The sequence below is a fragment of the Rhinopithecus roxellana genome, chromosome 14, assembly GCF_007565055.1.
Source record: "Rhinopithecus roxellana isolate Shanxi Qingling chromosome 14, ASM756505v1, whole genome shotgun sequence".
Lineage (NCBI taxonomy): Eukaryota > Metazoa > Chordata > Mammalia > Primates > Cercopithecidae > Rhinopithecus > Rhinopithecus roxellana.
This window is the reverse complement of record NC_044562.1, coordinates 132,085,541-132,099,720: the sequence shown is the minus strand read 5'-3', so window position 1 is coordinate 132,099,720 and position 14,180 is coordinate 132,085,541. Positions and strand designations below refer to the sequence as shown.

At 46.2% G+C, this 14,180-nt stretch overlaps 1 protein-coding gene across 2 annotated transcripts in view; it reads left to right on the top strand.

Moving 5' to 3' along the window:
- LOC104662434 (cytochrome P450 27C1) overlaps positions 1 to 12,706 on the top strand; it is a 29,666-nt gene extending 16,960 nt beyond the window's left edge. Inside the window, exons 3-8 of one of the 2 annotated variants that reach the window (XM_030916929.1) lie at positions 214 to 423; positions 2,003 to 2,166; positions 6,047 to 6,213; positions 7,678 to 7,756; positions 8,249 to 8,452; positions 11,729 to 12,706. In XM_030916929.1, coding sequence (XP_030772789.1) covers positions 214 to 423; positions 2,003 to 2,166; positions 6,047 to 6,213; positions 7,678 to 7,756; positions 8,249 to 8,452; positions 11,729 to 11,845 — 941 coding nt within the window. In that variant the 3' untranslated portion in view covers positions 11,846 to 12,706. The remainder of the gene's footprint in view (positions 1 to 213; positions 424 to 2,002; positions 2,167 to 6,046; positions 6,214 to 7,677; positions 7,757 to 8,248; positions 8,453 to 11,728) is intronic. The other variant, XM_030916928.1, reaches the window with a different exon arrangement.
- The last annotated feature ends 1,474 nt before the right edge of the window (positions 12,707 to 14,180 follow it).

The window sequence follows — 14,180 nt, the reverse complement described above, 5'->3', positions numbered from 1 at the left end:
GCTGTGGGGCTCCTTAGACGAAGCAGCAACAGCGCCACCTGTCAGCCCTAAATGCCAGCACCCTGCAGCTCAGGACGCAGAGGAATCCTCAGAGTGACGATCTCTCGTTTGGGACATTTGGACCACGTTTGAAAGTTGCATTTATGGCCCAACATTGCCTGTTGGTATGGTAAATAATCTAGAGAGGGTTTTCAAATTCTCTTTCCTGTCTAGGAGTGGCCACCATCCTATATGAGAGTCGTTTGGGCTGCCTGGAAAACAGCATACCACAGCTGACTGTGGAATACATCGAGGCCCTGGAGCTCATGTTTAGCATGTTCAAGACCTCCATGTATGCAGGCGCCATCCCCAGATGGCTTCGCCCCTTCATCCCAAAGCCCTGGCGGGAATTCTGCAGGTCCTGGGATGGACTCTTCAAATTCAGTAAGAGAAGAATTGGCAGTACCTTTTGCAGAAGCAGGTTGACCTGCCGTGTCGTGTGTCTAACTCTCATCCAGACAATGGGTGACCATAGCAGAGGATGCCTAGATGTAGTCATGTGTTGGTTTTTGGACCCATAACTTTTGGATTTGTTTCTGTTTTCTTTTGTTTTGAGATGGAGTCTGACTCCATTGCCCAAGCTGGAGTGCAGTGGTGTGATCTCGGCTCACTGCGACCTCCGCCTCCCAGGTTCAAGTGATTATCATGCCTCAGCCTCCCGAGTAGCTGGGATTACAGGTGCCCACCACCGTGCCTGGCTAATTATTTTGTGTTTTTAGTAGAACCGGAGTTTTACCATGTTGGCCAGGCTGGTCTTGAATTCCTGACCTCAGGTGATCACCCACCTTGACCTCCCAAAGTGCTGGGATTACAAGTGAGCCACTGCGCCTGGCCATGGATTTGTTTTCCAAAGAAGTAAAAAGCATGTGGGTTGTGACTATAGGTAACATGATCAGTTTTTTCATTTTAGAATAATTTTTATTTTAACAAGCATGCCAGCAGGGACATGTACAAGTAAATGTCCATGCAAGATGATGTCTTTACTCCAAATAAATTGGTCAGTGCTTAAAATGTTGAGTTTCAGGCCCACGCACATTTATTTGAACGTTAAAATTTTTGTTCAAATCCAAGGTGAGATTACAAAGAGATTCGTTTTCTTATGTGACTAAAAATTTTACTATAAAAGCATTTCTGAAAAGAAAGAAATGATTTTCAAAATACTTAGAACAATGTTCTAGAGCAATGCTAACACTGAAGAAAGTGTTTCATGGTGTCTTTTCAAGATCAATATTTAGGCTGGGCACAGTGGCTCACACCTGTAATCCCAGCACTTTGGGAGGCTGAGGCAGGAGGATCACCTGAGGTCATTAGTTCAAGACCAGCCTGGCCAACATGGCGAAACTGCATCTCTACTAAAAATACAAAAATTAACTGGGCGTGGTGGTGCATGCCTGTAATCGCAGCTACTCAGGAGGCTAAGGCAAGCGAATTGCTTGAACCTGGGAGGCAGAGGTTGCAGAGAGCCAAGATCACGCCACTGCACTCCAGCCTGGGTCACAGAACAAGACTCTGTCTTAAGGAAAAAACAACAACATTTATTTGAATATATAAGTCCTGAAGTCTGTGCTGCATGGGTAACATCCCAGATAATAATGCATGGCCTTTTCCCTCCACTCATTTTCTCTTCTGAAAGTGTGGTAGATAAAAGAGTTTGCATTTTTGTTACTTATATTATATAAATAATATATGTGGCTATTGGATTAGTAAAGCAAACATTTGCAAATATCTTACAGCTTATTTTTAAAAAGGAAGATATGTTTAGCTTGTCTTTTAACTTTTCATTCGTTTACATAAGCAAGTGTATGAGTGAAACTCCCAGGTTGACATTAGATAAATTGGGTTTCCTTACCCTCTGTCACCTGCCACTGGTTTAGTTAAGCTACTGGGAGAACAGGGGGCATTGAGACTGAAAAGATGATTGTCAACCCAAACTCCTTTCAAAAGAAATACTGTTTTCAAACAGGCCAAATTCATGTTGACAACAAGTTGAGGGACATACAGTACCAAACGGACCGAGGCCGGAGGGTGAGCGGCGGACTTCTCACATACCTCTTCCTTAGCCAGGCACTGACGCTACAGGAGATCTATGCCAACGTGACTGAGATGCTGCTGGCCGGCGTCGACACGGTGAGTCTGGGGTCCTGGTTCTCAGCAAGCAACACATGATAACTCCTTCCTCACCATCTCGTGGACGTTGTCTACTTTTTTTGCAGGGGAGGATGGAGTTTTACTGTGTCACCCAGGCTGGAGTGCAATGGCACGGTCTTGGCTCACTGTAAACTCTGTCTCTCAGGTTCAAGTGATTCTCCTTCCTCGGCCTCCAGAGTAACTGGGATTACAGGTGCCTGCCACCATCCCCAGTTAATTTTTTGTATTTTTAGTAGCAATGGGGGTTTCACCATGTTGGCCAGGCTGTCTTGAACGCCTGGCCTCGGGTGATCCACCTGCCTCGGCCTCCCAAAGTGCTGGGATTACGGGCATGAGCCACTGCGACTGGCTGTTGTCTACTTTTAAGGCAGATTTGTTTAGCACACTGTTCATGTTTGTACTAGACCTGCTGCACTGCTGAGGGGCTCCAGGAGGAGAAAACTCTGCGTGAGGAGTCACGCATCACTTAATGATGCAGATTTGTTCTGAGAAATGCGTGTTTCTCAGGGTGGTCCTGTCACTGCGTGAACATCTTAGAGTGTATTTACACAAACCTAGATGGTAGCCTACCAGACACCTAGGCTGCATGGTCGAGCCTATTTCTCCTAAGCTACACAACTGTACAGCATGTTACTGTACTGAATACTGTGGGCAGCTGGAACACAGTGGGAAGTATGTGTGTATCCAAACATACTGAAACACTGGCAAGCTACACTACAAATGTGGCATTATAATCTTATGGGACCACTGTTGTATATTGGGTCCATCATTGTCCAAAACATCCCTATACGATGCACGATTGTATATTAAATGTAAGGTGCATAATGATTTCTGTGAAAAGCGTAACCAAAATTCCATATCACACATATAAAATGATAATAAATGTTTAAAGTTTACAAATCATTCCTAACATTTTGTCATTGTTTCATAATGTCACAAATGAAGAGGGTACGGACATTAAAAACCTTATTAGTTATCATTTGAAATATTCCAGGCCGTGGAATTTATTTCATAAAGCCAAGAATTCATTTCATTCATCCCTCAATTTGTTACATAAAGTCAACATAACTTCAAAACCAAAACCTGCTAAAGAGAGTGTGAAGAAAGTAAACTTAAGCAGTTTGGTTGATGAGAGTGTGTGTGTGTGTGTGTGTATCAACAAATTCCCTGTGAATGCAGCCCACTAGTGTGGCAGATCAATGATACACTGGAACCAGGGAGGGTTCATATCAGAATGAGACAGAGCACTGCCCATTAACCTGGGGGATCCCACAGGCTATCCGATGGGAAAGGAAGAGGCAGACCAGCGTGTATACCTTGTCCTGTGAGTAAGATGCAGCGGCACCGCCCCCTCCCGGCTGTGTGCATGTGCACATCTGTCCGTGACTGCATGAACACAGAGCAGGGCGTGGAGGCAACACACTAGGTAGTTAACATGGGTTTCTTGGCTGGCTGGGAGTGGCATGGTCCAGGGGGATAAGGAGCCAAGTTCCTTTTAAAAACACATGTATAATATAATGCAATTAATGGGATATGTGTGAAAATGAGCCCCATGTAGGCACAGGTGCAGAGCAGTTGTAAAATTTGCTAAAAGGAAGTGGCAAAACAGGGAGGAGCTAGGCTGATGCTTTCAGTAGGTGGAAGATAATGAAATTTCTGGCCGGAAACTGGGGAAGCTGCGGGCTGGGGTGCTTCTGGTGGTCGGGTGGAAAGTGAGAATTTAGATTGAGTGACCCCTCGCTGTTTCCAAAGCATTCCATGCACACCCTGCCTGTCTCACAGCTTCCTCCAAGGTAGCAGTCGTTGACTTCATCAACAGGTGGCAAAACTAAACAACCAAGCTCGTCATCTGAAAGCTTTTCCTTTGCACGGGTGCTTCCCGGCCTTGAATAAGGCCCTCCCTGCACAGACCTCCATCTTAAGGGGATGAAAAAGCCTCAAGGCTTTATTTTTATTATAATGTCACTTAAGCATGTAAAAGCAAAAAACAAAACAAAACAAAAACACACAAACACAGCATAAACTCCTTATTCTTTTGGATCTTGTGCAACAATAAAACGAAAAGTATATAAATTCAATGCAAACTAAATGATACAATCAATGAAGATTCTACTTAACTATGTGAATGTGATGGTGTGGATTTGCTCAAATTAAGACACTGCTTGAAAAGTGAAGCAATGAATGAATGACCTGGTCGCTGAGCTTGTGCCTCCTGCCCCCTGGTGGTAACTAAGAACATCACAATGAGGTGGCATTCAGAAGGAAGTGTTCCTTTTAGCATCCTACAATAGAAGCCAGGGAACAAATTCTTACAACTTCATACTGATTTTTAAACATTAGTATGATTTTATTGCAGCATAATTTATGCACAGTCAACTCCATTTAAACTGCATAATGCGATACAGATTGTTGGCAGATGGAACCATTTATGAAACCACTGCCACATTTTTCTAAACATTGATGGAAATGGAATCATATGGTATGCTGTCTTTTGCATCTGGCTTCTTGCACTCAGAAGAATGACTCAGATTCATCCATGTGGTGGCATATAACAGTAACCGATTCTTTTTTATTAGTGAGTAGTATTCCATTGTATGGATATACCACATTTTTTCCGTAAAAATGTGATTTTAATAGAAATTTTCTATTCTCTTGATAGGAAGCATCTAAGTAATCTTTTATAATTTATAAGAGCTTGCACATTCTATTATATATACAAGTGGCCTTTCCTCCAAAACACGTGATATCTTCTACAAGAAAATGATATCGATATTGCCTGCTTAAATTAGGTTTTTTTTTTTTTTTTTTTTTTTTTTGGTGAAAGAGAAAGGCCTTTATACTGTGGCATTTCCTTGTTTACAAGAGAGTGAAATGTAGCCCCATAGATGATACTATTGATTTCAGCAAAAATCTTGGGACCTACGAGAATAAAACAATGATTTTCAATAAGTAGAAAGGTTTGAGGAGAGGTATAAAAAAATGACATGGCTGGCCAGGTGTGGTGGTTCATGCCTGTAATCCCAGCACTTTGAGAGGCTGAGGTGGGCAGATCACAAGGTCAGGAGTCTGAGACCAGCCTGACCAACATGGTGAAACCCCATCTCTACTAAAAAATACAAAATTAGCTGAGTGGGCGTGGTGGCGGGCGCCTGTAGTCCCAGCTACTCAGGAGGCTGAGGCAAGAGAATGGTGGGAACCCGGGAGGCGGAGCTTGCAGTGAGCCGAGATCGCACTACTGCACTCCAACCTGAGCAACAGAGTGAGACTCCGAAAAAAAAAAAAAAAAAAAAAGACACACTACTTTGTATAGACAAGCTATTGACTTGCTCTGTGTGGACCTTCCTTGATGAAGGCAGGACACGGTGGCTAACTAGTGATCCCCTGTGCACTCCAATATCTAGATTAGGGCAGCCAGAGTGGGCTGGGCCCAGCTTCCTGGGCCTGGGGATGCCGGGGGGCAGCCTGAGACCCTTTCTGGCACACAGCGAGTGAGCCCTGCAAAGAAGGTCACACGAAGTCCCAGCAGATCCTCCAGGCTCCACAGTGTCCCTGACATACTGCTCTTCAGTGATTAAAAAAGCTCCAGGATCATGTTTCCTGTGGTTTTTCATGACAGGAGCACACGAATCATAGAGTCCATGTCACTTGCCAAATATGTTCAGTTATTATTATTATTTTTTTTGCCATGAATTAAGGAAACAGTCTTTCGTTTCAGTAAGACATTAAGTGCTATATGGAATTGGATGAGTTTGACTTTGCAGCTGTGTGTATTCCCAGGGGACTTCATACCTGCCACCGCGTCTGTTTCAGTCCTGGTGTTACTCACTGCCTGCCTGTGTCTGCCGCTTTCTCTCCTCAGACGTCCTTCACCTTGTCCTGGACAGTGTACCTCCTGGCAAGGCACCCAGAAGTGCAGCAGATGGTGTACCGGGAGATTGTCAAGAATTTAGGGGAAAGGCATGTTCCAACTGCAGCTGATGTCCCCAAGGTCCCGCTGGTCAGAGCTCTCCTTAAGGAAACCCTGAGGTAAAAGGCTCGCCAGAATCTATCAACAAACTGTGTCCCTTACATCCCTGGTTCTCTAGCATAACAAGTTCTCCAACTGCCTTCCGTGACTGACTTGTTTAGGATGAGGACGTTCGTGACTGTGATTTTTCCTCTGCTCTTGTCGGAATAGCAGAAAGACCATTCTGTTTTATGGGTCAACATAATCCTTGTTCTCTGTAAATATCTTTGGGCTGGGCACAGTGGCTCACACCTGTAATCCCAGCACTTTGGGAGGCCAAGGCAGATCACCTGAGGTCAGGAGTTCAAGAGCAGCCTTGGCCAACATGGTGAAACTGCGTCTCTACTAAAAATACAAAAATTAGCCGGGTGTAGGGGTGGGTGCCTGTAGCCTCAGCTACTTGGGAGGCTGAGGCAAGAGAATCACTTGAAGCCAGGTGATAGAGCCGAGATTGCACCACTGCACTCCAGCCTGGGCAACAGAGCGAGACTGTCTCAAAAAAAAAAAAAAAGATTTTTGGAGCAGTCATTGAATACTGTCCCTGCTTTAGCCAACTGGCTTATCAGGGGTTTCCCAACATATGCCTGGGTCAATGGCCTTTGACTTTGTTCCTCTGAAGATAACACGAAACAAGATTGATATGTCAGGAAAACAGTTTGGGTGTTTTGCTGATTTCCAGACCTGGGTACAAACCTCATGGTTCTTGTGCGAATGTCCTCATCTGGGTTGAGAAGCCACCCAGTGAGGCTCATTTACTCCCAGACAGGGCTTTCCTGACAAAGGGGAAAGCCGGAGGGATGTGGGCTCTCCTGGGTTGAGGGGATGGTTTGGGTAGGAGGTGGGATTAGGGACAGATGACATCCCTTCCCCAAAACACGGCATCCTCTGTGAGGAAGTGCTGTGACAAAGAGCAAAGCTTGTTTTCTGCAGTATGTACTAAAGAATTCTTTCACAGCTGACTTGATAATGACCCTCAACCTATAGAGCATGCTGTTCAATCTCAAAATTAAAAAAAAAAAAAAAAAGGAGCTGGCTGTGGGGTTTATTGGTATTTATCAATTAAAGTTTTATTCATTGTTTTCTGAGATAACCTGATGGCTGAAATGCCGTTTCTCCAAATGCATTTCATGGGGCCTTAAGTCCTATGAACTATTTCTTGATAAAGTGGTCCCATGGTCACATAAAATATTAGAAACTTGGAATTTTCCCTTCTGGGAACACAATGGCATGTGAAAGACTTGGCTTTGTGTTTTGCAAACGTTTTGCTTTGGGAATCTTTTCCACATTCCTCAGAATACTTGCTGGCAAAGCAAGACAGCAAAGAAGCCACAAAGGTCCTTGCAAAATGTTTCAGTTGAAAAAGTATCATGTGTTACTTTTTAAGAATTTTTAATGGAAATGGGAATATATCCGAAGTTCTGAATGTTCAATAAAATATTGTGAAAGTCAACAGACCGTTCCTGTCCCCGCTGGCTCTTCTGCAGGCTGTTTCCAGTGCTGCCAGGGAATGGACGGGTCACCCAGGAAGACCTGGTTATTGGCGGGTATCTGATTCCGAAAGGCGTGAGTTTGGGGACATAGGGGTGGCCAGGCCTTGCGGGTTGGGGTTGAATTGGAATCTGCTTCTACCTTCAGAAAGTCTTTGTCCCTAAGCAGAGATCAATAGGTTTCCTTTTCTTTTGCATGTATTTTAAGATGAAGATGGGGTGTTGGGAGGAAGGAAGGGGATGATGTGATCTCAAAGTTCTGGAAACTTACTGCTCACCAGCAAGGCCGCCCATGCTCCTTGGCCTGCTCCCCAGGCCATGTGGAAGTAGCCAGTCACTGCTGAGAGTCTCTGCAGGGCTTGATGTTCTTGTCAGTGGTTGCAGTGACATTTGGTGTGCACTGTGGAGCGGGAAGGGAGGGAGCTGCTGCCATCCTGGGTGTGAGGAGATCCAGGCGGCCCCCGGGAGGGAGCATCCCGGGAGACTATCCTGCCAGGACTCTGGGCCCTGCCCTGCTCTCGAGTGATTCTGCTCCTTATCCTTTTTGTGTCATCCCTGATTTCCTCAGACCCAGCTGGCCCTTTGCCACTATGCCACATCGTACCAGGATGAGAACTTCCCTCGGGCCAAGGAGTTCCGGCCTGAGCGCTGGCTGCGGAAAGGAGACTTAGACAGAGTTGACAATTTTGGATCCATCCCCTTTGGTCATGGGGTTCGCAGCTGCATAGGGCGACGAATTGCAGAACTGGAGATTCACCTCGTCGTGATCCAGGTAGGGCGTGGAGGCCAAACGTTGGCCTTTGGGTTTGCCCTCTTTCTACTGGGCTCAACTGGATAAAGACTTCCAGGTTAAAAAGAAAACATGATTTTGGAAACTTAAGAGCAAGAGCTCTCAGGCACTGTGGCTCATGCCTGTGGTCCCAGCTACTCAGGAGGCTGAGGTGGGAGGCTCACTTGAACCTAGGAGTTCAAGGCTGCAGTGAGCCTTGATCACACCACAGCACTCCAGCCTGGGCGACAGAGTGAGGCCCTATCCAAAAACAAGAGCTCTGCGTGAAATCCCTTGAAAATGACTCCCCATCTCCCGTGCCCACCCCGCCCCCCAATCATGGCAGCCACTTCAACCCCATGGCCTCCTGCCTTGCTTCACTCCTTCCTTGGAATCGTGTGGGTGGACGACAGTCCACGGCCTGAAGATTTGGATGGGGTGTGTGTCACTGGGGGTGTCGGGGGCCCAGAGCGCAGCTCTCCTGCCATCACACAGCAGGTTGGGAGAGAGGGAAGCGGGGGTCAAATGAGTGGTCTTCAAACGCTAGGGAGCATAAAACCAGCAGGGAGCGCCTTACAAGGCAGACTTCTAGCCCCGCCTGCAGAGTCGCGGGTTTGGTGGATTAGGGTTGGGGCATCCACTGCTGCTGCTGATGACGATGGTGTGGTGCATGGCTACAATCTGAGAAACGCTGGAGGTCTACGTGAGGCCCTATGGGGTTTGGGGACCCCACCTCCACCTCTAGTGGCTGGGTCTGCAGTTAGGAGCTGGCCTGTCAGGCACCCTCAGCAGCAGGTCCCCCGGGAAAGGCACAGTGGCCCTCTTGCTGGTCTCCTTTGTTTAACCGAAACAACCATTTACACGGAGCACTGGTTCTCAAGCTTCTTAGGTTGTGAAACATCAGGAAGCCCTGGGTGTTGTTAGAGAACACCTCACACGTGAAGATACATAATTCTGGGTTTTCACCGTATCTGGGTTCAGGCTGTAGCAGGAACTAAATAACACCTGAAGGAAATTTTATAAAAGAAAAGTCAATGGCGGAGGAGATTCCACCCGTTAGCCTCTGCTGCAAGTTGGAGAAGACTGTTTCAGTGACGGGAAACCTTGGCCCGAGGTTTGGGAGCTCCATCGTTGCCTGAGCATTGGGGGGCAGTGTTTTTTGTCTTTTGTCTCCTGCATAGTTTTAATTTTTTTCAACAAACAAACCACTCAGAAAAGAAAAAATACTGTGTGGCACGTTGGCCTTGATGTGAGGAGACCCACATGTGAGTCTTCCCTCTACCATGTGGGAATGAGCAGGCGTTTCGGAGAGGTCAACGCGAGGGGGTTGGGTGTTTAGGCTGATTCACCCAGATGCCAGCACGTGATGGAGCTGCCTGAAGACATGCTGTTCAGCTCATTTCTTTAAGAGTGACAAAGGCGTGAGTTACGCCTGCGTCCCCATTGCAAGGCTTGACCCTTGAGCCCTGGTGCCTTGCCTGACTCTTAATTATCTTAAAAGAGATATCTTAAAGAGATTATCTTGGCCAGGCGCGGTGGCTCACGCCTGTAATCCCAGCACTTTGGGAGGCCGAGACGGGCGGATCACGAGGTCAGGAGATCGAGACCATCCTGGCTAACATGGTGAAACCCCGTCTCTACTAAAAAATACAAAAAAACTAGCCAGGCGAGGTGGCGGGCGCCTGTAGTCCCAGCTACTCCGGAGGCTGAGGCAGGAGAATGGCGTAAAACCCGGGAGGCGGAGCTTGCAGTGAGCTGAGATCCGGCCACTGCACTCCAGCCGGGGCGACAGAGCAAGACTCTGTCTCGAAAAAAAAAAAAGAAGAAAAGAAAAAAAAGAGATTATCTTAAAGAGATGGTCACTTTAGGGTGATGGATACTTTGGTATTCTTTCAAACTCACCGTGCAGGTACATTCTGGTTTTACCCTGGGAGGCAGGTCTGCTTCTGCTTTTGAACTATAGAAATGAGAAATGGAATCAAAGGTACGAACCAAGATCAACAATCTCATCATTCATTCCTTTTTCATTACTATTCACTATTACCAGCACAACTGATTGTAAATTAGGCTCTGCGGAGAGCTCTACCTCCCCTTCTAATAGTGTTAGAGGCCGGGCGTGGTGGCTCACACCCATAATCCCAGCCCTTGGGGAGGCGGAGGTGGGAAGATCGTTGGAGGTTAGGAGTTTGGGAGCAGCCTGGGCAACAAAGCAAGTCTCTGTTTCTACAAAAAAATTTAAAAAGTAGCCAGATGTGATGCATGCCTGTAGTCCCAGCTACTGAGGAGGCTGAGGTGGGAGGATCACTTGAGCCCGGGAGGTTGAGGCTGCAGAGAGCCGTGATCACACCATGGTACTCCAGCCTAGAGCCCTAGCCCATCCTGGCTGCAGCTTCTTTGCCTGGGAGACAAAACTGGAGAGAGAGGAAGGGCAGGGCGGGGACTGCCTGGGTCCTAAGTAGGAGTAGGAGACTATGGTGTCACCAGCTCATCTGCCCCCTGCCCTGTCCAAATGGGCTGAAAGCAAGGCCCCCTTCCCCCCAGGAGCCTATCCGTGTACAGAAGTCTTTAGAGCAGGTTACCTGTATTCCTAAGCCCAGGACTGACTTTGAACATCAAGCCCTGGCCGGCCGGTGGGCGAGATAATCGCTTTAGGGTGGTGTATACTTTGGTGCCCTTTCAAACTCGCCATGTAGGTACGTTCCAGTTTTATCCTGGGAGGCAGGGCTGGTTCTGCTTTTGAACTGTAGAAATGAGAAATCGAATCAAAGGTATGAACCAAGAATATTTAAATTCAGGATGTTAGCACGATGAAGTCTTTTGGAGGATTCAGCTCTCTCCGCCTCTGTTTCTGGCCGGGTCTGAAGTGGCTGCAGATTCGGAACCAGCAGGAAACCCGGAATTTCACTTTGTTCCGCATTTCCCCCTGCTCCTTTGATGGCTTCTTCATCTAGACCTGAAGTGGAAGCAACAGAATTAGAATTTGAAATGGCAAATGAAACCTAAGTCATCTGAGCATCTGCCTGCATCTCTGTCCCACGGCTGCACAGCTGCTCAGTGGACATGCTAGGCTCTGGTACGGGATCTAAAATTCTGTTTCCAAACAGCGGGCTTCCCGCTGACCCAGAGGTTCTGTAGCCTCCAAAAGCTGGATGTGGGTGCGCTCATTGCCTGGGCTCTCTGCAGCCCAGTGCCGCCACAGGAAGAGTAAAAGCATTCAGGGAGCACTGAGAATTTTCTGCTGTCCCAATTCTGACCCCTTCTCTCTTCTTCTCTTCTTAGTTGCTTCAACATTTTGAGATCAAAACATCTTCTCAGACTAAAGCTGTTCACGCAAAAACCCATGGGCTCCTGACGCCAGGGGGGCCCATCCATGTACGATTCGTTAACAGAAAGTAAGCCTGGATTTTAAACCTGGGCTGACTTGGCAGACCAGCTCGCCGACACACAGTGGCTATATGTGTGTCGCTGATCACCGTGGAGAAGGAAAGCGAAGTCGCTGGAGGCTGTCTTGTTATAGACTGGCCTCCCAGGTCCTGGGACACTTGTAAATCTTTATGCAAAGTAATGTAAAAAGGTTGCTGTTTTACTGGTGCAGACCAGAAGTTGTCCTTTCTCTGGGGGAAACAGCTGTTTGAAAACCAGTGGCACTGAAATTTTATGCTTCATACATTGTGCTAGACTCAATATTTAATGACTGGCAGTATCCTATGCATTTACTTGTATAGGGAAATGGTGGTTTACTTACATATTCGGTTCTCCAATATATGTTCTCTAATACTGGCATCTGGGCTCAAATTGCCATCAACAGTAAGTTGAAGGCAATTCAACTTACTGTTTCTGATTTGAAGAGGGAACATTAAGAATGCCTCTGTAACACTGTAATTATGGGAAGAAAGCACCAGAGGTGACATTTTATCCTGAGCACCAGATTTAGATCCTATTAAAGGGCTCAAACTTAAAAGTGCTGGCTGGGTGCGGTGGCTCATGCCTGTAATCCCAGCACTTTGGGAGGTCAAGGTGGGAGGACTGTGTGAGCCAGAAGTTTGAGACCAGCCTGGACAACATGGTGAAACCCTGTCTCTACCAAAAATACAAAAATTAGCCAGGCGTGGTGGTGCACACCTATGGTCCTAGTTACTCGGGAGACTGAGGCAGGAGGATCGTTTGAGCTCAGGAGGTTGAGTCTGCAGTGAGCTAACTATGATGGCACCACTGCACTTCAGCCTGGGCAACAGAGTGAGACCCTCTCTCAAAAATAAAATAAAATAAAATGACTGTATTCTTACTTTTTTCTCCGCGAGTGCTTAATTTTCTAGTCATAATGCCTGATGAAGTTGACTATTAGTTTTTATTTGGAAAAAATAAAAAAGAAAGCTACTGGTGAAATCAAGAATAATCAGATTTTCTAACCAAATCTAAATACGGAGTAGAGCAGACGTATAAGAACTGGAAATATGACTACGTAAAATTTTGTTGCCTAAGTTGTGAGAGGTAATACAACGGGCAGCATGGAAAACAATGTAACTTTAGAACATTTTTATTTCAAGGAAAAATAAATACATAAATAGAGACGCTATAGATACGACAATATTTTTATCTTGATGCTGTTATTTTAAATATTCACACGAGAACCCTGACCCAGCTGTGTGCCTGTGCCAGGCTCTCAGGGAAGCCGTGGCTCCAGGAGTGCTGAGTCCTGCTGAGTTCTGTTGCCTTTCCTGCTGCTCAGTAGTTGCTAAGAGGAAGCACCGTGATTTCCTGATACTCTTGCCTTGTCATCATGCCTGAAACAGCTCATTCCCAATTCCGTAATTCCTTTTACATAATCTTTCTCCAAAAATTACTTTCCTACTAATATAGGCCATATAGGTTTTTTTTTTCCATTTAGTAAGTCATTCCAAAATAACCCTTAAGTAAATAGACATAATATCCATTTCACATACCATTTTTGTTAAAGTATATAATAAAGTTGAAATCTCTGTGTGATAGCAGAATCACTCTAGTATGAATGCTGTAAGTGTACAGGTAAATGTGAAATTAGGTCATATTAACTGGCCAAGCGTTGGATTGATTACTTTGAGGTAGCAGTATACGTATATTAAGTTTTATAAACTAGATGAAATTGCATTCTGTTTGAGACTGAAATTTAAAATATTGAGAATAAGCGATTTGAAGTGACCTCTTATTCCCTGGATATATATACAGTGTGACCCTCTAGTGAAGTGTCTCTGCCTGGGGATCAGCACAGGGTGAATAGCAAAGTGTGGGCTGGGGGTAGCACCTGTGCCCGCTGCTCAGTCTCACTGAACAGGAAGGGAAGCAGCCGGAGCCAGACACAGGGGCCTCCTGGTGTGATGTAGCAGGAAGTGCAGGGTGCCACCCAGGAAGCATCCGTGCCAAATAAATGGAGATTTAGCTGGACAAGTTTCTAGGTTCACTACTGGTTTATAGGAGACATGTGGTATACAAGGAGATGTCAAAACTCCATAGGTGGCTGGGCGTGGTGGCTCACACCTGTAATTCCAGCACTTTGGAGAGGTTGAGGTGGGAGGATTGCTTGAGGCCAGGAGTTTGAGACAAGCTTGGGCAACATAGTGAGATCTTGTCCACTAAAAATCAAAAAACTTAGCTGCGTGTGGTGGTGCATGCCTGTAGTCCTAGCTATTTGGGAGGCTGAGGCTGGAGGATTGCTTAAGTCTGGGAGGTTGAGCCTGCAGTGAGCCATGACCTG